Below are 27,013 nucleotides of genomic sequence, written 5' to 3'. Positions count from 1 at the left end.
CCTACCTATATTTGATGTTTCTTCGTTTTGCCGCCACAACAGCACCAAAATTCTAAAAATAATATCGTTTCCTCGAAGTAATTGCTAAATACTTTTATCGATTTTCATTAATTTTGAAATTAAGAGTTACTACATAAATTGGCGTGTTTTGATGTAAACGAAATTTTTTTAATACGTAGAAATATATTATAAATGGCACGTGGTTTGGAAATAAAAGTTTGTATTTTTGTTACCCCCTGTACGAATGAATTAATTTTTTTTCTCTGCGACAACCTCATTTCATTTTGAAACTTTTTTTTGTTTCTTGTAATGTTTTTGCCAAACATACAGTTGCTGTACAAAAGAGTTATTTACGATACCTTGCAATTCATCATCGTTATGAAAATAATGTTAAAAAATTTAATATTAATTCCTAAGAAAAAAATCAATATTAATGCCTGAAAAATTCAATTTTTCTTCCTGAAAAAAAAAATTCAAACCAGTTAGAGTTCCGAATTAATGTCAGCTTGAAGCAGGAGCATATACAATTTGGACCTGAAACACAAAAATATCAATATTAATTTCTGAAAAAAAATTTAACATCTTTGAAACGGCTTAAGTTGTGATATTATTTTGCAGCCACACCCAAAGATGGTACTTAGTACCTTTCAAAAGAGCCAACATTGCAAACAATATCGACTTTCAACTAAGATTCTAATTACGTCGTTCTTATTGACTTCATAAAACTTAACTGTGTACCACAAGAAGCAACAATCAGAACTCACCCCCGAGCACCAAAAGTGTGAGTCACAAGCACGTCAGCAAATCCACTCTCACTTACAAAATGACTTAAACGTCATCCATTTTCACTCACTAAGTCACGGATATATTAACGATGTACTTCACTAGTGCTTAGAACAAAAGAAAACCCGATTATTCCGATTATTAGTGCAGTGCGTTTTAGGAACGTCTTGTTCATCGCCGCGCTAACATTCGAGTGAATCATTTACGAAGTGATATCGGTACGACCTGCCCTTTGTAAAGGTACAACTGATCGGCCTTCGAAACGATATGTGCCACGTTTCCAGATTTAGTAAAATGGAAGAAAAGTTGCGAATTCAAGGCAGCAGTTTCATTATGCAAACATACCTCGACAAAGTAAAAAATTGATTTTCTGTTGCAAAGAGAAGTTGATCGAAGAAGAAATCTGAAGTTTTTCGAGAACAATACTAATTTAGAATTTCATATCGCATTAAATACATCATGTTCATAATTAATATACATATATGTATATAATAAAGATAAAGCCAATATTAACCTTAACATTTTGTCTCAGTCTATTATAAACTAAACTTCGAGGGCTGAATAATATAGTATGTGAGCTTATAAATTTAATTATCTTATGACTAATAGCCATATCTCATCACGATCCTGCAAGGACATCGCCACCTTCATCAAATTGTCCAGAGTTCGTAATTTTCATTAGTATGCGACTTATGTAGGAAAATAATTAAATTGTATAACCAGAAGATATTTTGTAAAGCCATTAGCGTAGGGTTATAGAGCGCATCGAGACGATAGATTTGAGATATTTTTCAAGACAATCGTCCCACGCGTTCCCGAGATATTGACGTTCTAAGTTTGAAAAGGGACCAAAAAAAGGATACTTTTTCTTTTGGAAATGCTTTATTAAGGTTCATAGACTTGTTGATCATCTACTGTTTAAATGTGTGTGTGATTCTAAACTTTCGCAAAAGTTCAGTTTTCGTCCACGAATATACGCCACTTAGAGGTACATCATTATAGTAACATGTTAATACAGCAGTACTTATTATTAACTTTACTATTCCCTAGAGAGTAATTTTTGATCATGATATGACACATTGCATCTCACTTGACGTCCATTTACTTGAACAGGTTAACTGAGACGAAAACCTGTGATATCATGTTCAATAAATATTTGTTTTACTTTACTGGAAAATTCTATAATTAACTTATTTTATATATTATACCATATTCTATATTCTATTTTATAGTCTATATATTCTATAATTAAACTGATTAGCGTCCAGACATCTTCTTGCTGATCATGCAGCTGGCAATGCACTAATTTTTTTTAAAGTTGATTTGCAAATGACACTTGCTTTATTAAAAAGTCGTTTATCTAGCACTGCATGATGAATACGGAAGGTGCAGCAATATCAGTTTACAAAATATTGTCATTTGTAAATACAGTAAACACTCGATACTGTGAACATCGGATAACGTAAACCTCCGGATAACGTGAATCATCTTTCTATCACATTAACCACCGTATAACGTGAACCAATGATTTCCTACTTCTGGGGATTCTCTGGCAGTTGTGCTCAATACGGGGTTGCCCGACCCCGGGTCGTGCCCGGTATTTCCCCAGTTTTACTTTCCCCTATTGTTTCATTTTTTGCATTGCAACATTTGCCTGTTGCTTTTGAACGGTTGTCGAAAGGTTTAGTGAATACGTGTTGTTATATGTAATGTTGCTGAAAAAATCAAAGTGTTTAACTCTCCATGAAAAATCTCTTGTAATTCAGGAGCTAAGTAAAGGTGTAAGTGTTTCAAATTTATCCAGAAAATACAATATAGCTAAATCTACGATTTGCAAAATAAAGCAAAGAAAAGAAACTATTTTAAGAGTAATAACAGATACATATGTTGGATCAAGTAAAAGAAAAACACTTAAAGGGTCTGGATTACCACAAATGGAAAAACAGCTATACAAATGGTTTTTAAATCAACGAAATAAAAATTTTGTTGTAAGCGGAGAAACGATAAAGCAAAAAGCCAAATCCATACATTCTGAAATAAAGGAAACTGATAAGGAATTTACGGCTAGTGAGGGATGACTACAGAGGTTTAAAAAAATATTTGGAATTCGGTTTTTAAAAATTTCCGGGGAAAAACTTTCTTCCCAACTGGAACTTATTGACCCTTTCAAAAAGCAGTTAAAAAATAAAATGCAGAAACTTGGAATTACATGAGATCAACTTTATAATGCTGACGAAACGGGCTTATACTGGAAACTTCTACCGGACAAAACATTGAAAGACTGAAAAACAACGAATAATAACAGTTTGCACAAATGCTACTGGAAGACATAAAGTAAAACCATTAGTTATCGGTAAGGCTGCCAATCCAAGGTCATTTAAAAACTTTACTTGCCCTCTTGATTATGAACACTCCAAGACAGCGTGGATGACTGCTGTGTGTGGATTTTTAAAAAATGGTTCCATCATTCCTTTGTACCTCAGGTAAATTTTGTTGTGTATTTTTCTTGAAATCGTAGCATAAATTTACGTATTCCTTTACAGGTTACACGTTTTTTGTCAAATAAAGGGCTCCCGATAAAAGCCTTACTTCTGCTAGATAACGCGCCATCTCATTCAAACGAAGAAGAATTAAAGAGCGAAGATGGACAGTTAGTAACAATGTTTCTTCCACCTAACGTTACGCCGCTTATCCAACCTATGGATCAAAATTACATTACAGGAATAGCCTTCTTGCCGATGTTATAGCAAGTAATTCAAACATAACTGATACATTGAAAAACTTGACTATTAAGGAAGCTGTTGTCAACTTAACGGCTGCATGGAATCGACTCGATTCATAAATTATTGCAAAATGTTGGAGAAATATTTTAGAGAACACTGAAATGTCCGAGGATGACGATAATGAATTACCTCTTTCTGTTTTAAAACGTCGATGGGACGATGATAAGGCAGGCTTAATCTCCAAATCCTGTGATCTTCTAAATACACTAGCACCACAAGTAAGGGATTTATCTTTACAATTTAAATCTGTTATTACATATGTAATTTATGTGTATTTGTAGGCCACATTCAAGGAAACTGATGTATTGGAATGGAATGTGAAAACGATCAAGAAGAATGTGAAGTTCATGTAGTCGAGAATTTTCAAGAAATGTCAAGTATAGTGTCACTGGACAGCGCTATAACTGCATTAAATACTGTAATCCAGTGGGCAGAATATAGTGGTGTGGACTTCGCAGACCTCATAGTTTTAAAAAGACTAAGAGAAACAGTCCTTGTGCAAAAAATTACAAATCTTAAGAAGCAAACTAAAATTTCAGACTTTTTTGTCACCCAATAATTTGTTTTCCACTCTATTTAGATTAACCCCCGATTACATAAATAAATCGCTAATGTGAACGTGCGTTGTTTTATTTTGTTCACGGTATCGAGTGTCTACTGTAATACATTTTAAAAGATTTTTATAATCTCTTTAGATACCAACTTCCCTACCAGGATAGCCTTTCTGGCTCCTTAGACCATTTGTAAATACCACCACGTTTCTTAAACATTTCTTCGTCAAATCCGGAAAATTTAAGGGCTTCTTCAACTCCGACGTCGAGTATCGATTTTGACGGAATTTTCCATCCATTTTGACAATCCAGAAATCGCATCTGGAATTTTTTTATTTTGTAAGAGATTTAACATTTAAAGAATACCTTACGTATTCATCGAGGATGAGGTAGCTGTTCTGCATTTTGGTGTTCGACTCTGGAACTAGACACTTAACAGTTTTGTGTCTGTCGAGAAATGCGTTAAAAGTTTCCTCATTGATGTAAAAATTCTCGGCGTTTTTTAACGCTTCAGGTCCAACGTTTTCACCCTCCAGCAACAAACACTGGAATACCTTCCATCTGAGGGAAAATAATCCAAATGTAGATTACTGTCTATAAGAAAAATAATTTAAAAAAACCTTATGGGATCTAATTCCTTAATCTCTTCAATCATGTTTTCGTCTTGATTATAAGTGTTTACAACGGTATTAATTTTGAAGAGTATGTTGTATTCTTTACACCAGTCTCTTATTTGATATAATTTCTGTACGTGATTGCGACTTCCTTGGCATCTTCCAATAAGCTAAAAAATACAACGTTTACATTGCATTTTGCATTTCAATCGGTGCATTCTTTTACCTTGTTGGTTTCTTCGTGGAACGAATCACATGAAATCGCCAATATATCAACAAATTTCCCATATTTTTTTAACCAACTCTCCCTTATTAATGATCCATTGGAAATAATGGATACGGATACTCCCAAGTATTTTTTGCAGTAGTGAACCATCTCTCCAAGGTGTTCTCCTCGTCGTGGTAGAAATGGTTCTCCTCCACTGAAGTTTATTTTTTCCATTCCTACATTAACAAAACCGATTATAAAGATACATGGAAACTTTCAGAGTTCTTTTCTCCTTTTGCTAGAACTGTTACAGTTTTGGAGATTTGTGTGTGCACATATTAGGCTTATTAAATCTTTAATAGGTTCTTCAGGTCGATATTTTTTGAAGGTACTGTAGTAGCAGGTTTTCGCGTGCACTTGTTTAATCTACTTCTATATTAATATTAACTGTTATTGAAAAGACACCTTATGCAGTGTTGTTCAAAGTAATATCATTTATTAATGCTGTTCTAATAAAGTTATCATTACAATTTCTTTTATCAGGATTTTATGCTGAGATTTTCCTTATTTTATGCACAACCATCAATCGTTGTTTAGCTGTTAATAATCAGTTGCAATCAGTGAAATAATCGTTACGCGGATTGCAAATTTTTCTTTTGTAATTTTATTACTCAGCTAATGTATTGTCCCTACTTCTGTCTATAGGCTAAAAAATGTAAACATAAACAAGGTCAGTTTTAATTTAAAAGAAAAATACGACTATGAACTAATTTTAAATAATATACAGTATATCCGCGTTAAGGACTTACAATCCTTGTAAAATCTTTATTTCTTGGTCGATTTTGACTCTTTTTTTTAATTACATATTCAAAATGAACGTTTGCTTAGTGGATACTCTTCACCCCTACCCAAGGCCATCTCTGTGTTCAAATAAAAAAAATCCGTTTTTTCATTATAACTCCTGCAGTTTTTGAGATATTTAGCTAAAATTTGGAATAAAGTTTATGTTGTAGGGCTTACATTGTCATGCATATAAAATGGTTTTAATATACCTACAGGGTGATAATCTTTTTGGGGTGATGCCCTCTGGTAGATTCTAAAATACAAATTGACTTTTTTTATTTGGTTTAGAAACTTTTTGGTCCCTTGTAATTTTTTCGTATCTGCGTCGATTATTGAGAAAAAAAATAAAACATGATTTTCTGCAATTCGCTAGATGAAATTAAAATTTGGATGATCCTAAATAATAACCTTAACGAATAAACTATGTTACAGCAATTGTTGAAAGTGATCTCTTCCAACACATGCGTTCGTATTGTTTCAAAAACCTCCGGAGTATTTCTTACGATTTCAAATGCATCTAATATTCGATTTCGTAACTCGTCAACGATATTCACTAGTGTTGTGTGCACTAAAGATTTTAGTTGCTTCCATAGGAAAAAATCTAGGCTATTTAAGTCAGGGAACCTAGGGGGCCATGACTTAAATAGGTTAGTTTCATTACATGATTTATTCATTATCCAACTATGTTTTTGATTTATTTTACTTCACCCAACACCCCAATTCACTCCACAGTCCCGAAAGCTTGCAGACACTGCAAATATTTATATGAAAAATAATGAAAAAAACATTCGCAATTTTTTACAAAGAATCACGTATTACAATATCAAAAAAGTCATTTTTTCAGAAAAGAAATTATTCATTTCTGTTGGGCTAAAGTGATATGGACCCATATTCGGTATTGCGTTTATATCAAAATCAAAAGTTTAAAAATTTGTCTTCAAAAGTAAGGGCTTAACAAGAAAACTGAGAACACTGCTAACTAGTTTTCAAAAAGTCTTAATAATGTAAAATTTTCATTCCTCTAATTGTAACCGTATAATCGCTATTTGCAGAAAACGAAAACTGCCAAATTCTTTTTTTTCCCGGACATCTTCTTAATACAGCAGACGCTCGATAATGTGAACTATATCAGACCAAGTGTGGTTTACTTTATCGAAATGTTTACATTAGCGAATGTCATGTAAATAATTAACTGCATATGTATTTATTAAAAGAAACGTTTAATACATATATGTATATAACAAAATGAACAAATATTTTAATAGCAACAAGTTTTTTTTAATTAGAAAAAAAAATCTGCAATTTTAGTTTGCGTAAATTTACGCTTAGCATTGTCTTCCAATGCCTACGCCCTTAATTTACGAAGAACTAAAATATCCGTGTATGCTACTTCTTTTTTTTCAGCCCAATCTAAAGCTTGGTTAAAAACTTGTATAGCTTGCACGTCAGTCACTACACTTCCAATTCCAATGGGAACGTCCTCATCGTCTTCACTGTCTATATCTTCCTCCTTATTAACATCAATCGTCTGCTTATCTTCGTTCCACAAGTTAATATCAGCTGGAGTACAAACAACGTTGGGATTCACTACTTTCAATAAATTAACAACATCCAATGACGCACTGACAAGAACATCAGCACTGGATCACAACTGTTCCCTAATTACGCTTAAGGGAATATCGTCTTCATCTTGATCATTGGTATAAAACAGATTCTTCCAGCATTTTTGAATAGTTTGCTGATTAAGTGCATTCCAAGCCATACGCAAATTTAAAACAGCTTCTCGTAGTGTTACCTGTTTCAAAGCCTCAGATATGTTTTCAGGATTCTTTGACAAGACAGATGAAAGTAGAAACTTTCTGTAGTATAATTTGGTGAGCCTTATTGCGTTCTGGTCCATGGGCTGAATTAATGGAGTTACGTTGGGCGGCATGTACATGACAAAAATTGACCCATCCTCGCTCCTCAGTTGTTGCTCTGGAGGATGACTTGGTGCATTATCTAATAGTAGCAACGCTTTTATTGGAAGATGCTGTTTTTTCAGGAAATCTTTTACCTACAAATTAAATATAATCCTCAAATTATGAATAAAAATTTGTGACTAGAAAGTCATTGTCATACCTGAGGGACAAAACGCTTGTGGAACCATTTCAGAAATATACTGCTAGTTATCCAAGCGGTTTTTGAACAGTCATAATCAACAGGGACATCAAAATGTTTAAATGAGCGCGGATTTTTTGCTTTTCCTATTATCATTGGCTTTATTTTGTGTGAACCATTAGCATTAGTGCAGGCTAGAAACGTTATTCTTGTTTTTCTGGCTTTCTACCCGGAGCAGATTTTTCAAATGTTGCAGCATAGGTTTTCTCTGGTAACATTTTCCAATAAAGACCACTTTCATCGGCGTTATAAATTTGATCCATACTTAAATCTAGCTCTTTAATTGTTTTCATTAATTTTTCTTTGAATGGTTGTATCAATTGCGGTTGTGCTGATAATTTCTCACCTGATATCGACAGCAGTCGAATTCCATATCTTGTTTTAAATCGTTGTAGCCAACCATCACTAGCTACAAAATGTTCAATTTCTTTCAGTTTTGCATTTAGCAATTTAGCCCTCTCTTTTATTATTTCGCCACTAATTGGGACATGCTTTTCTCGTTGTTTTAAAAACCACTTATACAGGAAATTTTTCATTTTAGGCGCCTTCGCATTTTTTAAAGTTTTTCTTTTTCCTAGCCCTCCAACTGTGTTGCACGATTTTCTTAAAATTTCTGTTTTCAAGCGCTTAATTTTACAGATTGTTGCCTTCGATACTCCATATTTTTTTGCTAATTGTGTTACTCCCGCACCTAGTGCAACCTCGTCTATGATTTTCACTTTGTCACTCAATTTTAAACACTTTCTTTTATAGGATGTGGATGCCATTCTCGTGAAAACGCATAAACGCGTGCAGCGTACTCGCTTAAGATCGAAAGTAAAATGTAAACTCTCATAAGGCCGACCCAGTGCGTGTCGCAAAGTATCACAGAGGTGAATCCCCTACATAAATCGGGGGAACTCCCCGATTTAAATCGAGAATAAACCGTCGGCAAAAACTGTTTACGTTATCGAGGGTACACATTGTTTACGTTATCGTGCGTTCCACTTAATTCTATAGTACGAATTTTGTGTTTGCATTAGCGCAATGATTTCATTATCGCGTGTTTACGTTATCGAGCGTCTGCTGTAATTCAAAATTTAGCCGGCATAAAAACAGGTTATTAATTTGCTTTAAATTGCGTAACTTTTTCCTAATTTAAGTCATTTTGTGTTTATTACTGTTTCCAAGATCTCTATGTTGGGCATTCTTATCTGAGATAAATTGTATATTACGTTTTAAGTAAAAATTCGTAGAATAAGGTGACTCATCATATCGATTAATAAAGGTTTGCAAATAATGTATGATATACTGCGTGACAAAGAAAGGTAAACATCCATTAAAGATAATTTTATTTTGATAATTTTTTTTGTACGTGTTCAATACCACATACTTATTCAATGATTACATTTTCAGCAAGATCAGAGGAAGAACTTCATTTTTTTTTCAATAGTGTGTTGAGCATCCACGGTTCCTTATACACTCATTGATATGCCTGGGCTCGGATCTAATAAGATTGTCAATGTCTTCTTGAGGTATCTCATTCCAGGCAATCTGAACTTCATGAGTAAGGGCTGCTAAAGTCTGTGGAGGGTGCTGTAAATTCAACAGTCTGCGGCCAATCATGTCCCAGACATGTTCAATAGGAGACAGATCCGGCGATCGAGGTGGCCAGGGTAAACGGTTGATTTGATGTTGATCCATGAACGTTATTGTTTGCCTAGCAACATGAGGTCTAGCATTGTCTTGCTGGAAAATAGCGTTCGGGATAGTTCGAAAATATGGAATCACATATGGCTCCAACACTTCTTGGATATAGCGTTGGGCAGTCATGTTGCCTCTAATGAAAACTAGGGGTGACCTGCTACCATATGCGATAGCACCCCATAGCATAACGCCTGCAGTACGGTGGACATGACGCTCTCTGTCAAATTGTGGATCTCACCTTTCACCCCGTCATCTTCTCACTCTTGCCCAACCGTCGTTCATCCCCAGACAAAAGCGGGATTCATCACTAAAGATCACCTGAGTCCATTCTTGGTCCCACTGAATCCTCTCTCTACACCATTGTAAGCGGTTAGATCGATGTTCGCGAGTGAGAGGCAGCACCCAATGCGGACGATAGGACAAAAGGCAAAAACTTTGTATTCGGCGATATACTGTACGCATACCAACCCTATTCCCATGTTCTTCAAACCACTGATTTGCAATAGCTCGACTTCTGCTAAATCGGTCTTTAAGAGCCAAAAGTCGCAATCGACGATCTTCGCGCTCTGTGGTTCCTCTGAGTCGCCCAGTGCCTCTGGCTCTGTGCCCACGGCCTTCCTGAGTCCACGCCTGGTAACACCGCACTATGGTTCCTAAGGATCTGTTAGTTCTTCTAGACACTTCTCTGACCGACAGACCTGCTTTGCGCAACCCAACAATCCGCCCCCTCTTAAAGTCACTAAGCTGACGGATCTGTTCAATTCTACGCACTCTAAGCATAATGAGTAAAAATGATGACCGATTGCAACACACTTCACAAAAGTTGCGATGCAAATGTGAACAAAAATGTTTAAACAACATTTTATTTTTTTAAGGAACAACCCATGGAAACTAAAAAGAAAATTAACAGATAAACTTGAAATTTTGATCATTTCTTTCTTTTTTTAAGATAAGTCAACATGCAAAAAATTGTCAAAATAAAATGGTTTTTAATGGGTGTTTACCTTTCTTTGTCACGTAGTATATGATTTATTTGTTATATGAGTAATTTTTGCAATACAAAAACTGTGTGTAAATTCATTGCAAGGTCTTATTATATCTCAATGTTTAAGTATGTATTTGAAGTGTAGTATTTTTAATTTTTTTAATTAAATATTATCTCTTCAGGCAGAAAGTCCAATTGGTCGATAGCCTGTTTCTTGCGAAATAAAGATTTGTATATATATATAGATCTTATACACTCACTTTCACATGAAATGCACCACCCAGTAATAATAATAATTAAGTCTTGTAATTTTGGCAAAATAATGCTTCATAATAAAGTATCAAATGATCAGACTTTCAGTTAAAAGATACAACATTTGATAATGAAAAAATTAATAATAAGTGACATAGCCTCGTACGGCAATGCAAGTACGTACTCTTCGCGGTATGCTTTGCAACAAATGATCAATATCTTCCTGGGGTATTTCATTCCATGCTACCTCAAGATGATGTCGTAGGTCATCCACATTGTTTGGAGGCCTCGGTAAATTTCGAAGACGGCGACTCATCATATCCCAAAGATGTTCGATGGGCGATAGGTCCGGTCACCGTGCAGGCCAAGGCAGTATTTCCAATTGTGCTTTTTCCAGGTATCGTCGAGTAATGTTTACACTATGTGGTCTTGCATTATCCTGTTGGAAAATGCTATTTGGTAAAGTTTGCATGAAAGGTACTAATACTGGCCTCAGAACATTGTCAATGTAGCGACGTGCGTTTAAGGTGCCTGGAACGAACACAAGAGAAGATCTTCGGCTAACACATATCGCATCCCAGACCATAACACTAGGTGTTAAAGCTGTGTGGCGCCTTTCAGAAAATTGCAAATTTCTTCTTTCACCTCGGTATCGTCTGACTCTTCTTCGACCATCATTGATCCATAAAAAAAATCGCGACTCGTCACTGAAGACGATATTGTTCTACTCATGATTCCAATCAATTCGTTCTTGACACCAGGCCAATCTGGAAGCTTGGTGTTGGGCGGTTAGTGGCAGTCGTAGATTTGGGCAGTATGAATGCAGGCCAAAAGACGAAATTCTTCTGTAAACTGTTGCCATGGACACCCGACGATTTAGAGCTCCCATCCAATCTACTGCAACAGACATTGTTGTTTGAAATCGATCACTAATGGCCATCCGTCTAAGAAGTCGATCTTCACGTGCGTTGCTGCTACGGGGAGGACGTCCAGCTGGACGATGTCGCTGAACCCTTTCTTCAGATCACGAAGACCATATTCTCGCAATCGTGGTGTGGTTCCGATTCATTCTTCGGGCAATCTCACGAAAAGAAAGTCCACCCTCCTTTATGCCAATAATTCGCCCTCTATCAAAATCCGAAACGTGGGAAAAATTTCGACGCTGTCTCACTGGGGGCATTTTGAGATGTCTTGTTCACAGTTCAACAACAAAATAAACTGATATTTCCATGTAAATATTATTTTATTTATTTACAATTGAATAAAAAATCTAATAGGTCGATGACAAAAAAACCACTAGCATTCTTTCTTTTTTACTGAAAGTCTGATCATTTGATGCTCTATTATGAAGCATTATTTTGCCAAAATTACGAGACTTAATTATTATTATTACTGGGTGGTGCATTTCATGTGAAAGTGAGTGTATTTTGTTTATTTCGCAAGAAACAGGCTATCGACCAATTGGTCTTTCTGCCTAAAAAGATAATATTTAATTAAAAAAATTAAAAATACTACACTTCAAATACATACTTAAATATTGGGATATAATAAGACCTTGCAATGAATTTACACACAGTTTTTGTATTGCAAAAATTACTCATATAACAAATAAATCATATTATACATTATTTGCAAACCTTTATTAATCGATATGATGAGTCACGTTATTCTACGAATTTTATATATACAGGGTTGCTCATTAGTGCATCAAAGTGCGATATCTCAGTAAATATAAGTTTTGGAAGGAAATGTGTCTTAGTAAAGTTTTTGGGGAATAAAAGGTACGTATTTTTAAATAATTTTGAAATGTACAGGGTCTGTCATAAAAGTGTGGTAGTACCAAATTATGTTTTTTTAAATGGAACACCCCAATTTTTTTCCCATTTTCGGATTTATCGTCAAATTTTAAAGCCAGTTTATGAAATAGGTCTTATATAAAAAATTTACCATTTTCGAGTTATTTGTGAAAATTCGAAAATTTTGATGGCTGCAAGGTCTCACGGAAATCAATGCTGTTCCCTAACCGTTGCGAATTTTGGAATCGATCTTATGAGGCTCCAAGGCGACATAATAAGCTACGTTTTGACATGTTTTAGTTTAAAAAAAGTTTTCCATAACCCTCGAAATAGGCCTCCGAAGTTGCATGACTTCAATCCTCAATAACTTGCTTATTTCAAATGGAATGCCCTACTTTTCTCGACGGCATCGTGTTCAGAATCCAAAAACCTACAACTTTTGTTAACATTACCCTATCCCTAAACCCAACCGTTTCTGAGCTGCCGAAAATTGCCCCTTTTTTACATCTAAATTTGTATTTGAAGTCGCATCGGTTACGTCACCATACGCAAATTTTACGCGATGTCCGGTGACGTCTACTGTCATTTTTTAAATTTTGATCAAGTTAACCAGCTACATGTTGTCATGGAAACAAGAACAAATGCTTTGTTTATTTCTATTGATGTCTGTGTTTTCTTTCTAAAATATCATAAAAGTCGTAGATATTTGTAAGTTACAATTAGTTTTTCACCGGACATCGACAATAATTTAAAAATACGTACCTTTTATTCCCCAAAAACTTTACTAAGACACATTTCCTTCCAAAACTTATATTTCCTGAGATATAGCACTTTGACGCACTAATGAGCAACCCTGTATATACGAATATACATATATATATATATTTTTTTTTTGGTTTTCTTTTTCAATTCTTCTTTGGTAAAAGAAAAACGATTTTCTTACCTGCTTTTTTCAGCATATCAAATCCAATTTTAACATCGTCCAAAGAAAGCATGTAAGATGTTTTGGCCGTGTGAAAACAAAATCCGCAACTATAATTACATACCCGCGTAAAATGATAGTTAACGCTCTTCGGGATGAGATTATTGTCGGTTTCAACGTTACGTTTTTTGATTTGAAATTTGGCCAAAATGAAATTTAACACTTTCCCCAAAAAGCTGATGAAAAATATTAGCACACTTCTCAGTGTAGACTCGATTGGATTCATCTTTCACAGGATTAATGGAAGATTTTATCACACAGTTTTAAGTAAGCGCAAATTTGAGACGAACAATCATAAACAACTGATGCACTATTACCGTTTACATTCACATGGCTTTCCCCGGCAGCAGTGATCACGGTACAGTGGAGTGGGGATATTGCTTAGGTATTTCCCCTGGCAGGTTTCAGACCGGGATAGTCGAACAGGTTTTTATGTAGTAGTTGCAATTTCAACACCATTTAATCCATATTAAATAATCTATAATAAATAAGTGTTGAATCATAAATTTGGTAAGGGTTAGTGGTTAGGGTCAGTGGTCGAGAGATATTTTACATTTAAATCGTGATAACACTCGTGTCATCGCCTCGCAAACGCAAAAAAATAACAGTTATAGTTACGAAAATACCTTATTTGCAATACGAAAAAGTCGGAGTTAGTTAAAAATAAATATCTACGAATCATCCAGGAAGGAGCATTTATAATGTTTCTTTATATGAGATTTTGAGATAAGACACGAGTGTTAGTGAAATTTCAGAGCCTTTTGGAATTAAATCAGGATTAAGCCAGAGATTAAAATAGCCATTGTTTCTATTTAAAAAAAAATGTGGACTGAATCACCTGAGAAACGATATTCGCTAAGCATATGCTGACTAGTAAATTCGACTTAGATTTTAATGGAAAAATTGCAATATCAATTGAAATGAAATCAGGGGCGTGCCTTAATAGGACGGAAAATTTTAATTTAACTGAATGTTAGTCCTCTTCTTTTTTCATGTGCGAAAAAAGCAGTTTTACGTGATATAAAAAGAGCAGCTACGAGAACACATATTTCATAAGAAAAATTTAAATAATTTGTCTTATTGTTGGATGAAAGTATTCTATATGTATATAGGCTACATGCGCAAAAATTGTCCATATGATTTGGCAAGAAACAGTAGCGTACCAATCCCCGACCTAGCTCAGACTGAAGAAAGGTACCTCTCGGAAAAAGCTTTAAAAAGCGTGTAATTTAAGGGAGAAAGCAATAATGTTCGACCCTAAGGTTTTGAAGCATGCCAGACCTATTTATTTCTGCATAAGTGAAACAATTATGAGCATAAAGCAAGAGAAACAGTGGCGTACTGAATCCTGACTTGGTTCAAACCAGCCACTGCAGAGACCCATTTCGCAGAAGAAAATATTGTTGTTTTAACCGCTGAAAACTCGGCTACGAAAATTTTAACACATCAACGAATGTAGAAAGCTAATTCAAGGATTTTTGAAAAATATAGAATCAGTGGCGTAGTTGCGTCTGATTAACATCCTTAACAGCATCAAGGCATAATGGTTGGTAAGGATCAGGAATCGGCAATGCATCGAGGATTTACTAGGGGGATTTAGTTGCAGGTCATTACAGACTTTATAGACATATGCATATTCTGGGAATTGAGAATGGCCCTTCCTGCAAACACTGCCGTGTCGGAGAGGAATGATAGTAGCAGTGCCTTCTTCCTCTTGAAGGAATTTGGGACTCTTGAAATGGGACAGGATTGTCTCTTTCTCAGAGAGCACAGATCGTTTTACAGAGGAGGGAATTCACGTGTAGCGAAAAGAGATTGAGCGGAAAATGAAACAGTCTCCCAAGGGCCTAATAGCAAGGTTTCGCCATGAGGAAATGACGATGTTTAGGTTATGGGCCGAATCATTGAAATTTTATCAACTTTTTAAAGCTATTTAAGTGCGTAATTTTTAACGATTCACGATCGCAGGAAAAGGTGTGAGGAGTCAAATAAAAAATAACAACTTAATGATAATAGTTTATTATTTAGGATCTAGCCTTTGTACTAAATATATAAGTACCCTATATAAAAATACATCACTCTACACACAGTTTACTTATATAGACATGATTACATGTACCTATACGTTATATGAAGAAACCGTAATACCTGATATTCATTTTACTGAACAAATTCTTATTTGGCTTTACCTACTATAATAAAAAACCGTGCAAAATTTAATCAAACTTCATTCGATATCGTTTAGAGGTAAACAAGAAAAATGCTTCAAAACTGCTTTGTGATTTTTGATGGCTTATTTGAGATTTTTAAGCATAATCTGCTGGGTAATTTTTGCCGTGGCATCCGTCAACTTATGCTTAGATTACCAAGATATTAAATATGCAAATTTGATCAACATTAAAGACTAAAAGTGAGTATCTATGAAGAAAACCTCTTTTCACATATACATTTCACATTATATCACATCGTACATGAACTGTACTAAACATTTATAATTCGTTCAGGTTTTATTATTACCTTCAAAAAACGAGGAAAGTAATGTTTGGAAATCATTTTTCAATATATATTTACAAAAACCTCAAGCCTAAACTGTGTCGACCCTTGATTCAGTTGTCTTAAGTGTATTTTGATGTATGTAATAAATTAATCTTTATACAAAGACAGCATCAAATGCCCGCAATATACATAATATACAAAAAAAAACAATAAATAATAATGATGAGGAGATTTATGAAGAAAATAGATACAACGAGAATAAATATAGTAAAAGCAACCCCAAGCGGCCTCCCGACTAGACAAATTCGAAAATTCATGCACTCAATGAATGGTCAATAACATGCTGGAACATTGGTTCAGGTACTAAAGGGTTCATTTAGTCCGGTAGACTGTAGAACTTTAATAATTATTATTGATTCATCGGAAGCGTTAGACGTGCCAATCACGTAAATATCCTTGTTTTGACGAGCGATCGCTTGGATTTGCTTGGACTATAATTTGGTATTTGGACTTTAAAACACCAATTACACATAGTCATCCATTTTTTTTCAATGCATCACAATGTTCGCTGCGACAATGATGCTTTGGATGCTCAAGTTTTCAGACAATGAGACAATCAAGTCATTTTGCGGAATTTACTTTGGCGCAGAAAATTTGTTTTAAGGTTGACAGAAATATTTTTTAAAAGCAAATTCATCAAACTCTACTAACTTTCATCACCCTGAAACTAGGCCTCGCAGCTCCACTGGTTTCCGTTTCATCCTCGACCACTGCCTCCAACCTGTCCTCAATGGAGCAACTACGAGAGCTGCTTGTCGAACTAAATTCATCCAAAAAATCAAAGGAAGCCACCGCCTCCCTCTCTTTTTCGCCGTAGCGGACGAAAAAGTCGGATCGTCCGATGATGCTAGGTCTGGGCGGAGGGACGGACGCGCGTACCACGGCTACCGGTGTAAAATCGGGCCGCGCGGATTTGGCTGCAAGCAGGCGCAACGTTTCAGTCGTTTCACACAGTTGTCTCCGTCATCGGGGTGCATGGTGCCGAGGCAGAAGCTTTAAAATCCCCAACATTTGTACTGAGGTACTTTATGCAATAAATTTTGGGGATTTTCTTCGGGAATGTGTAGTTAAGGAGGAGGAATTGGTATTTACAAATTTGAGGTGGAAGTGGAATGAAAAGGTGCATTAGGAAAAAATACAGTACGTCCAAGATTAAAATGCACTGCATGAGGATGTGAGAAATTGAAGATGCAAAGTAAGGGAAATTAGAGAAAAGTACAGATTTTTTTGCTTTATATTTTAGATAAAAACTGCGTTTTACTGAATACGTTGAGCGAGCATAGTCTGTCTAGAAAAGTTGGATAATGAAGTAGCCCTAGAATTTACGTTCCATTAGAATTTAAGAACACCGTTTCGATAAGCATAAAAATGCGCAACTTTTCCCTTATTTAACCGAATTCGCTTCTTCTGCCGTTTTCTAGGTCCCCATACCTTGGATTGTTACCATGGATTCACTGTATAAATAAGAGAAAATAATAGAAAGACCAATATGTTGTATTAGTAGGGAAAATAATAAAATCTACTCTACGAAATAAATAACTATCTAGAACTAACAAAATTATACCGGGTGATAGGTACAGAGAATTGGGCCCAATGGATATCTCTATTTTTCTTAATACACTCATCAACTCTAAAATACAACAATTTAACAAAACGTGATTGTCTACAATTTTTTAAATTTATTGTTGGATTTTAAAATTCCTTTTTGCGGATGAGAGGAAAATTATTCAATATTAATATTATTCATTTTTTAAAAATAAAGCTGAATGCACGTCTAACATTCGGAAAAACACACAATGATGGTTTTTTAATCTAAATTCAGGACGCTCTGTAGCGAAATTGTACATGTAGTTGTAATTGAAAATAGCTCTGAGTTTTAAACCAGAGCATACGTCACACTTCTATCTAACCTATCGAAGACGTTACTTAGAGAATATGTTGGACTTAAGTCTAACTTATTCTCAAAAGATTATTTTCTGAATCATATCGACATCTTGGCTGATTTTACAGGTACAGATTTATTGAATCTCGACGGTATAAAAAACTAAAAATTGCAACAAACACAAATTAAGCAAAAGCTGTTTCTAAAAAGAGTAGAACGTTTAATTGAAGGGAAAAATTATTTAATCATTCAATCAATCAATCAAAAACACTATAGATAAAAACATTAATTTGTATGTAAAATGTTGTTAACGGTGGGCGATATTGACGTGCTTAAAATTAAATAGAGAATGTCCTCATGAGGACCACGTTCCTGTTTTCCAAAATAGGCTGTGCAATAATTTATGGGTAAAGGATTAGAAACACTGCCTTGTATTCGCCTAAGTTTATTCCAAACATGTTTCATTGGATTCGCATCTGGACTTAATAGTAGCTAGTACATGGTAGGAATGTTTACATTGTTGTGCTTTATCGTGCATTAGAACATAATCATCCTCAACAATATTAGCATAAGGGAAAACAAATCAAAATGATCAAAGTTTCAGTTTTTCAAACCCTTGAGATTCAATAATTATTTTGTATTCCTCGTATTGATTGTGCGTTCTGTTTGACTGGAAAATTTGGACAAATTTTATCAATCTAAATCAATTTTCCTTTTACCTGTAAAAAGAAATTTGAAAATAATATAAAAGTTGTATAAAATCATGCTTTGTTAAAATTTATATTGTTTGGTTTTTAGCGTCGGTGAGTGTACAACCGTTTGATATTTAGAAGTTAAGTTTACAGAAAATAGCAAATATTTGCATTTTTCATCTTTCTAATTTTTCCGACTTTATATTTCAAATACAAAAATGCGCGTATTTTGGCATTTTCCAACCCAAATATCTAAAATCCAAAATTTATCACTCCAATCTTCGTATTAAAAATGGCGGCGCAGGCGGCATTTTTCAAGAAATCAGAATGACGCCATATTTTAAAAACAACTGCAGCAAAGTCGAATCAAACCTTAAAAATTGACATTGAATATCAAAATGGCAAAACAATTATTAATGCACTAATACTAAAAATAATAATAATAATTTAAAATGTGAATACAATTTAAGTTTCCTAAACATGCCCCGTATGCCGCCAATTTGATCCCGAATGTCGGACTGTAACATCTGAACGAAAAGGGAATTTTTCGCTACGCAGAAAATGCCTGCTGGTTTTGCATTTAAAATTTTTGGGCTTTTTCTATCGAAAAATATTCAAAATTTATAGTTATATTTACTGCTAGAACATGCTTGTACGCACCGCACCCTGCTCCCTGGGTCTTCCGGTATAGACAAAGATACAATTCGAAAGGAGGAAAAAACTGCGATTTTGAACTCTACGGGTGTGAGGTACTTCAGTAAAAATGCTCGGGATTGTACGTGTAATTTGCATGTTATTATTAATTTAGTGGGACTGTTGTCGTTTTATTTGAAGAATATATTCTACAATAAATTTATCTGAAGGTTAACGCCAGCTAAACTACGCTAGTCATGCATCGCTAAGTTAGGCAAAAATTAATGATGACTAAAACTAAGTTACTGATCTCGCGATTCGCAGTAATTCAAATTAAATACACCTACAGGGTGTTTCAAAATGGAAAATTTCGGAAACACCCTATATGTAGGGATCTCCTTGTATTTAAGGCAAAAATTATGCACAGTATGAAACAAAAAATACTAAGAATTTTAGGAAAAATTAGACTATTGTTGAAGCCTCCAATGGATCTTTTTTTCTAAAAGTAATTATATATAATTTTAGAGAAAATCAGATCGTTATCGGGAGCTCCCAGTGAATTTTTTTTCTTAAATTCTACTCATTCAAAAAAGCCCAATATATGCACATATCTAACTAATGCATGTGGTCAATGTGCACCTAGGCCTCAAACATATTGGGACCGCTCGAACCATGGGCAGCATCGCGAGTTGGGTTCCTCGGAAGTGATCGTGCGATGCTATCTTTTTTTTATCACAAGGAAAATCTTCGAAAAGACACCTCGGGGGGCCTGAGGTTCTTCCGTCAGCTGAGTAGCGTGGGCTCAGGCGCACTAAAAACCTCGGAAATAATGAAACCCTTCTCCGTCCCTGAGGAGATGAATAGATGTCGCCGTCAGTGTCGGAGAAGATTTTTTTTTTGCTGCTGTTTTGCCTTTTTAAGTTGGTTCCCCTTCGACGTGAATTTTTTGCCCTCGGACCGGTACTTTTTGTGGTGATACAAAAGGTCGCGTGCGTTTTTTACCTACCTGCGCGGTCACCCATGCGTTTGCTAACCACGTCCAGCGTCGCACTATTTCGGTAACCGGACCGTCCGTGACCGGACGAGAACCGATAAACCATGATGGCACGTGGTTAGCTATCGTGCGATGCGATATTGCAACATGAACACCTCTATTTAAATTGTATTGTGAGATTTCCACGCGGCATCGGTCGAAAACCATCGCTCATGCGGTGCCAGTGTGTTCGAGGACCGCGCGGTTTTAAACTACACGGTGTATCTACAAAACAAGCCCTACCATACCTTTCTTTTGCCTGTGATATTTATGTATCCTATGGAGGTGTCCATAATCCGGGGGGTCTTCAGTGGAATCGCTTGCCACGCTACCCCCGCAGGAAGACGTTGGAGACGAGTCGCTTGAAACTGAGGCCATCATAACATCCAGGAGATTTGCCCTTGCCTGAGAATTACAAGTTTATTGGAGCAATAATGCGTATGTCTCCGCTAATTGAAAATAGGTTTCTGAATACCTTTGGATCTGTTAAGTCAATGTCCTTCTCCACGTGAATCCAACCAGTAGGTCTGCAAGCCTGATCCAATTTGGGATTGGGGACTCGGTCGTTCGGTTCAGAACCAGGGTTTTCATCTCCATTTTTTATCATGCGATTTAGTTCATCAATGACATCTTTCGAGGTGGCTCTTTCGTGAAAACTCATGGCTCTATGCGGGGGACCTTCAATAATATTGCTGAGCACGCCCGAGGCACTCTGAGGCAGCTTTTCTGACGTTATGATATGTTGGGTTGGGGAGCTGCTTTGGGCCACCTGGACGACTTTCTATAATACAGAAAATCACAGTTTCATTACTCATACTTGCAGTTGCAACTAAGAACCTAAAAATCTGAAAACTTTTACAACTAAAATGCAAACAATGTACGAGATGGGGATTAAAGCGAACTTTGTGATAATTAAAACTAACAATGAGCTCCTGCTTCTGACTTGAACACTTAGTTTTACTGGAGTCGTAAAACGGATATAAAGCGGTAATGTCGACGCGTTCTTGTTTTAAGGGGTTTGGTATTAAGCAGATCTTTAAAAGTTATACATAAAACTTTTGTTGCTGCCGAGTGTATACGAGAATATTGGTTTGTAAGTGGATTGCATTCCTCTAGAGCTTTTTATTGAGACTGTGGAGCTTTCATTTAATCAAACCAATAAGAAAAAAAATGTCTACCAGCAGTTGTACAACAAAGTTCCAAATCCAAGTTACGATGTACAGTGGAAAAATTGCGTGGCAAAACTCTAAAACAAAAAAGGTTTTTTGAAATGCTTTGAAACCCATTTGGTGAGTTTGCTTTAAGTTATGGAGAACTTTTGAGTTCCAGAACGGCGTTTTGAAGCCCTCAAAAGTCCTTAGAAATTATAATGAAGAAAGTGGATTTTATTTTTTATTATTTCCTCCTAATTAAGACATTAATTTGGTAGCCAAACTTCACATTTCGATATTTTTCTGAAACATTAGACCCTAAAACCCTAAAGAGTCTCGGTGAATATTACACTCCATACATTACATTATACTAGACGCAACATCCAGTATCCAGCAGAAACAACATACATGCAATAACCATCAAATAATAAGGAAGATCGTAAACAAATTTAATTGCATAAAGCACTTACCTTAGGTTTCGGTTTATTGCTTTTGTGCGGAATTTTGCTCTTTGGTATCCTTGTTTCCTGGAGATTTTCTTTATTGTTGTTATTATTGTTATTTACAATGGTCCTGGCTGGACTGACTGGAATCCTGGATGGAGTCTTTCTGCGTGGGATTTTGGAGACGATCGTGTCAGGAGTGCTCACGATCGAACTCCGAGATTCACTGGCGCAGTTAACCCCACTAATACTGCTTTCAGTTGGTTGGATTACATCACTAGTGTTTAAAGCTACATTATCACTATTTACAACAAGGGGACTGTTTTGATCACTAACTACATCCGGATCCAAAACACTACTCTGATAATCGAGAGAGTTAAGTTCCACGTTCACGCTACTACAAATGTCCACAGGATGATCGCTGATGTTGGAACAGTTTTCACTTTCAACGTCCAGTTGAGTGGCGACGCAAATTTCTTCGGCATAAGACAGTTTATCGCTGATTTCGCATTTTTCCCTTTCCTTTTCCTTCAACTCGAATTCCTCGCACAGCTGTTTTAGAGTTACGTAATTCTCGTTGTCGCTGCATTTTGATTCGCTTTTTGGGAGACTGTAGTTGCTGTCCGTGTTTTTGATTTCTTCTAATCGTTGAGGAGGACCTGAAATGGCGAAGAAACAATCCCGAACGGTTTCAGATTGATAAGTCCACAACGAACCTTCGATGTTGAATTCTTTAGTTACATCAGTGACCGACCGAGGTCTGTCTTTGCAATGCGCGTACTTTTGCTGTTCTGCAAGGAACGTCAGGACGTTCTGCAAAGTCGCATCTCGGTCTCCGTTTTCACTTAAAGCCCCACCAACACTCCTGGAAGACGTCGAAGCTAGGCTCTTTGTACTTTCAAATTTCACCAACCTAAAACGAAATCTAAGTTTTCCAAGTAGCAACGGAATTTTGAGTTCAGAAATGATTGCGTCCTGGAACTGTGAACGGTGGCCCCTTCGTATTTCAACGTTAGACGCGAATAAAAGCCGAAAAAAAGGATACAAAATCTAAGATTTATCTGACTCATATCAGTTCCTTACCTATAAAAATCTCTAGTAAAATCAGTTCCGATTTGAGGTAGTTCTCCAGTGTCATCACTCGCTGCAGAAGATCGTTTGGAGCAAGTCTCAGGTTCGTGTGAGTGGCAGCAGTCCGAACCTCCGCTAGACCAACTATTGTCCGGTGAAATTTGCAGATGCACAGCGTCGGATACCGCATACGGCCATTGTTTCTCTCCATTGGGGCTGTCCATTAGAAGAGTGACCAACTCTCTCCCTTCCTTGTCCATCATGTAACTGGAGTTATTCCAGAGACATTCATTTGAGTCTTCTTCCAACTCTAGGGCGTTGTTTTCTTGTATGCTGGGCAGTGTTGAAATTGAGATTTGACCTAATTTTGAATAAGAAAAATAGGTAGTCATGTTGCTGCCTTAAAATTGACGTTTTTAGTGATGTTTCATGAAATCACTCGTTTAAATAAAAAACGAACTCCTTAGTGCAGGATTAATTTATCAACCCCTTTAAAGACGTCCCTGATTTTTGACATTGCATCAAAATGTTTTAAATTCACACATGTTCAAAAGTTTAGTAATTTTTGGGTTAAAATGGTGTCCGCCAGTAAAGCATCAAGGGGTCAACATTTTAGAATTTTTATCATAACAAGGCTTGCGTACTTTTTAAATTGAAGCCCCTTGGGGACGTCTCTGGTTTTTCGACAATTACATCAAATGAGCTTGAAGTCGAAGCGTTCAGTGGCGCACCAAAAGGTCAAGCCTTATATGAACGTGGTAAAATCTTAAAACAAAGCTTAAAACGTTTTTAAAAATTTTTTCAAAGATCTTGGAGACACCCCCAACTTTCGACATTTATGAAATTAAACTTCCAATAAAATACAGAATTGTCCAACCAAGTTTCTTTAAACTTTTGTTGAGCTAAATAGTATGTCATCGATCTATGATTAATATCATTCTTACCAGGTGTAGTGGCCTCGAATTTCTTCCATTGCTCCCTGAGGTCGTCGTTCGAAAGGCTAAGACTCCAATCCTCGAGTTCGGCACGATCGTACTCCAGTTCAAGCATATCCCGATGTTGCTGTAAAGTCGATCTGGTTTCATCCAGTCTTAGCCATTGTTGGATGTATTCGGCATCCCACGTGGTACACTCCAGTCTCTCCTCAGTCGCGCTACTCCAGGAAAGTTGAGATGTTTTGTCTTCGGTGAGTTCTCCGCTGGAGTTATTGCCTGAAATGCGAACTGGTGACGTACATTCTATTAAATTTGGTTAAGATCGTTTTCTGCCACATAAAACACGCCAGAAGATGAGATTCTTACACGTAAACTCGCAAAATTTGTTACTTACCAAAAAGAGCGTTTGTCCCCCTAGCCCGTCTAAGAGGATTTATTGTCTTCTCTGTAAGATCTAGCACGAAAATGGATGGACTGCTTGATATAGGCGACGTGAATGAGTAACAAGGCGTTGGCGCAGTTGTAATTTTAATGCAAAGATGTGAATCCGAGAAACTTCTCATAATGTGTTGGAAAGGGAGTATCTCTTTGCCTGGAGGGAAGCTATTTCTGAAAAATAAAAACCTTCAAAAAGTCCTTAATTTCAAAGGATTTCTCACCTTTGTTTCAAATTCAGCAAATTTAATGGAATGTAGAGAATATCAGGATCTTTATTGTCGGTGACTAGCAGTCGAGTATCAGCGGACAGATCAGTTTCATCGCTGGCCTCTTTCAGATCTTCAAGGCTTCTATGGGGCAGGGTGGCATCATTGGACGTCCTCGTCACATCAGCTTGGACGTCCGAGGACATCGTAGAATACCCTTCGTCCCTGTTTCCACTTTCCGGGGATTCGTTTCCGGTGGTTTCTTCTTCACTTTTCGAACTGGATTGCGCTGTTGGAACAATGATAGTTGCTCGTGGAAACTTGTTCTTCTAAGAAGTTTTTACCGAGCACTGGTCGGGATCGCCTTATCCTAGTGGTTTGTAAAATGGGCAATTGCAAATTTAGTGAAACTGGACGTTTTGGTGGGACCCACAAAGCTGAATCCACAGCGCTCAATGCCTCGAGCAGGCGCTTTGGTGTTACTTCAGTCCCTTTCAGTTCTGTCCACAATTTTGTTAGGACTTGGTGTCTTTTCTTATCTTCTATGGAAAATCTAGTATCTAAAACGGCCGAATTAAAGAAGTGTTTCAAACAAAAAACCGTTTGGCGAACCTAAAACATTTACACTATCAGCTGATAGTCTTTTCTCATCACTGGATACCAAAATTTTATCATAACTTTCAGCCTTAGGACTATCGTCCAGAATTTCGGAGTTAAACGAGTTACAATGCTTAGTGGTCAGGCTTGTGGTCAGTAACGCCGAAGGAGACGGCTCAGTTGGTTCATCTAGATCTATACAATGACGTTTTCCTTGCTACTGGAATGCGTACCGAACATCACTTCCTTACCCTTTTCTCGACATTCTAAAGCGAGCTGTTTTGAAAATAATTCACGATGAGTTGAGGAACTTGGACTCTCCTCTCTTAGCTGATGTACCAACATGGAGGTAAGTGCACTGTTTTGAGACTCAAGTTCTTGGATTCTGTGGTTAAGACAACCGACTTCCTCGCGAAGTCCCTGTATAGAGCCGTAGTTAATTATTAGAGGTTCGAATTTGAGGAAAACGTTGCTGTAAAGCTATAAAATGTATCATGAATTAAGGCGTAAGAAGTTTTAGCAACTCACAGTTCCAAGGATATACTAAACTTAAACGAATTTAAGAGGAGGAAAGTATTTCAGCCTCTATGACTTCATTCCGTAAAATTAGCAACCAACACACATTCATTGTGTATACTAATGAGAGCTTGAAATCAATTAGTCTGCAGGAGTTTTTTAGCATAAGATGTGTTTAATTTGCAATCAAATTATTATAGCCTCTCGAAATTCAGATTTTCAGGAAAATCTTCAGTTAATATGTGTCATTCGTAGGCCAAAACTCCATTTTTTCAAACAAATCATCATGCATACGGCGTGTCCAAGATAAGGATGTCTAGCATTGAAACCTCGTAAACGTTATTAGATGCAGACTTAGTTAAATGGGAGGAAAGTCGCACATTCAAGGGAACTAAGTTTTGGTTTTTCAAGTGAGGATTTATCACCGTTTACGAGATCCTCATGCTGGGCATCCTTATTTTCAACACAGCGTATTATGGCGACTTTATAATCTATTTTTATTCGTTTTCGATTTACTTGCGGTCTTTCAAACTTATAATTTCAAGGAAGAATTGTAGTTCATCACTACAAGAAAACGGCCATAGTCTCATGAAGAAGAAAATAAACTGGTGGTTATCAAAAGCGTAATGAAGGGTTAAAAGGCAAGAAAAAGGATACCTTTTGAGCAAGCAAAGCTTTCACCACCTGATTAGCAACATCATCCAAGCATCTCTCGTATTGCTTCCTCGATTCTTCAGCGTGCCTTTTCAGGGCCGCAGTATGGGCTTGCAAAATCCCTTCAGGATTGATTTCACGACTCACTTCTTCCAGCTGCTGCCTCAAGGTAGTGATTTCCAGATTCAGTCTCGTGATTGTGTTTTGGTATTGCTGACAGCGATTCTGGAACAAAATTGTAAATCTGTTACAAGTAGTCCTCGCCTGGGTGCAACGTCAAAAACCCCCAAACCTGTGACGGTCCATTGAATAATTCAGCCGGTTAAGGGTGGGTAAAAGTTTTTGGGATATTTCAAAGCTTTCTGCTACATTAGACGCACGCACACGCGGCTATCTCTTTTCACACTAATTAAACTCTGTCTTGCTCCCCGGGGAAGGAAAATGCAAAAATAATAACTGGAACTAAAAGGGGAGCTGGGATTGTTTTGCACTGATGTTCCTTTTACGTAATGTGCGTCAATGGGAATTAAATGGCCCGGAATGATAATGGTTCTGGAACTGCA

General features: G+C 36.5%; 5 protein-coding genes across 10 annotated transcripts in view; 1 reads left to right on the top strand and 4 right to left on the bottom strand.

Annotated features, from left to right (window-relative positions):
* fidipidine (coiled-coil domain-containing protein 93) overlaps positions 1–27,013 on the top strand; it is a 242,044-nt gene that overhangs the window by 18,449 nt on the left and 196,582 nt on the right. The window lies entirely within an intron of this gene.
* On the bottom strand, positions 1,755–13,869 carry LOC136409276 (S-adenosylmethionine-dependent nucleotide dehydratase RSAD2-like). The gene is made up of 5 exons (XM_066390686.1): positions 13,605–13,869; positions 4,958–5,175; positions 4,738–4,901; positions 4,489–4,678; positions 1,755–4,438 (listed from the first exon to the last, which is right to left on the bottom strand). The coding sequence occupies exons 1-5, from the start codon at positions 13,867–13,869 to the stop codon at positions 4,274–4,276; spliced, it is 1,002 nt and encodes a 333-aa protein (XP_066246783.1). The 3' UTR covers positions 1,755–4,273.
* LOC136409319 (jerky protein homolog-like) lies at positions 7,076–8,193 on the bottom strand. Its single transcript, XM_066390748.1, has 2 exons — positions 7,904–8,193; positions 7,076–7,838 (listed from the first exon to the last, which is right to left on the bottom strand). The coding sequence occupies exons 1-2, from the start codon at positions 8,036–8,038 to the stop codon at positions 7,428–7,430; spliced, it is 546 nt and encodes a 181-aa protein (XP_066246845.1). The 5' UTR covers positions 8,039–8,193; the 3' UTR covers positions 7,076–7,427.
* On the bottom strand, positions 8,086–8,765 carry LOC136409045 (jerky protein homolog). The gene is made up of 2 exons (XM_066390331.1): positions 8,208–8,765; positions 8,086–8,150 (listed from the first exon to the last, which is right to left on the bottom strand). The coding sequence occupies exons 1-2, from the start codon at positions 8,707–8,709 to the stop codon at positions 8,086–8,088; spliced, it is 567 nt and encodes a 188-aa protein (XP_066246428.1). The 5' UTR covers positions 8,710–8,765.
* Positions 15,647–27,013, bottom strand: part of LOC136409302 (uncharacterized) — a 157,973-nt gene continuing 146,606 nt past the window's right edge. For 3 of the 6 annotated variants that reach the window (XM_066390709.1, XM_066390714.1, XM_066390713.1), the window contains 13 exons: positions 26,454–26,675; positions 25,532–25,700; positions 25,296–25,475; positions 25,028–25,243; positions 24,699–24,972; positions 24,434–24,648; positions 24,049–24,327; positions 23,117–23,465; positions 22,750–22,946; positions 22,061–22,692; positions 20,915–21,220; positions 20,688–20,844; positions 15,647–17,116 (listed from right to left, as the gene is read on the bottom strand). In XM_066390709.1, the coding sequence (XP_066246806.1) occupies positions 16,836–17,116; positions 20,688–20,844; positions 20,915–21,220; positions 22,061–22,692; positions 22,750–22,946; positions 23,117–23,465; positions 24,049–24,327; positions 24,434–24,648; positions 24,699–24,972; positions 25,028–25,243; positions 25,296–25,475; positions 25,532–25,700; positions 26,454–26,675 (3,477 nt within the window). In that variant the 3' untranslated portion in view covers positions 15,647–16,835. Of the gene's footprint in view, positions 17,193–20,687; positions 20,845–20,914; positions 21,221–22,060; positions 22,693–22,749; positions 22,947–23,116; positions 23,466–24,048; positions 24,328–24,433; positions 24,649–24,698; positions 24,973–25,027; positions 25,244–25,295; positions 25,476–25,531; positions 25,701–26,453; positions 26,676–27,013 lie in introns of all 6 variants that reach the window. The other 3 variants (XM_066390710.1, XM_066390711.1, XM_066390712.1) reach the window with 3 other exon arrangements.

This window comes from Euwallacea similis, chromosome 5 (assembly GCF_039881205.1).
Source record: "Euwallacea similis isolate ESF13 chromosome 5, ESF131.1, whole genome shotgun sequence".
NCBI classification, from domain to species: Eukaryota; Metazoa; Arthropoda; class Insecta; order Coleoptera; family Curculionidae; genus Euwallacea; species Euwallacea similis.
Note: the sequence above shows the minus strand (reverse complement) of the source record. Positions and strands in the feature narration are given on the sequence as shown.

Coding starts and splice junctions, on each gene's coding strand:
- LOC136409319 (XM_066390748.1), bottom strand. CDS start 8,038: ATGATAATAGGAAAAGCAAAAAATCCGCGCTCATTTAAACATTTTGAT. Junction 7,839..7,903: donor ACAAGCGTTTTGTCCCTCAG/GTATGACAATGA, acceptor TTTAATTTGTAG/GTAAAAGATTTCCTGAAAAA.
- LOC136409045 (XM_066390331.1), bottom strand. CDS start 8,709: ATGGCATCCACATCCTATAAAAGAAAGTGTTTAAAATTGAGTGACAAA. Junction 8,151..8,207: donor AATTAAAGAGCTAGATTTAA/GTATGGATCAAA, acceptor AAATGTTACCAG/AGAAAACCTATGCTGCAACA.
- LOC136409276 (XM_066390686.1), bottom strand. CDS start 13,869: ATGAATCCAATCGAGTCTACACTGAGAAGTGTGCTAATATTTTTCATC. Junction 4,902..4,957: donor TCCACGAAGAAACCAACAAG/GTAAAAGAATGC, acceptor TGTATTTTTTAG/CTTATTGGAAGATGCCAAGG. Junction 4,679..4,737: donor AAGGAATTAGATCCCATAAG/GTTTTTTTAAAT, acceptor ATTTTCCCTCAG/ATGGAAGGTATTCCAGTGTT.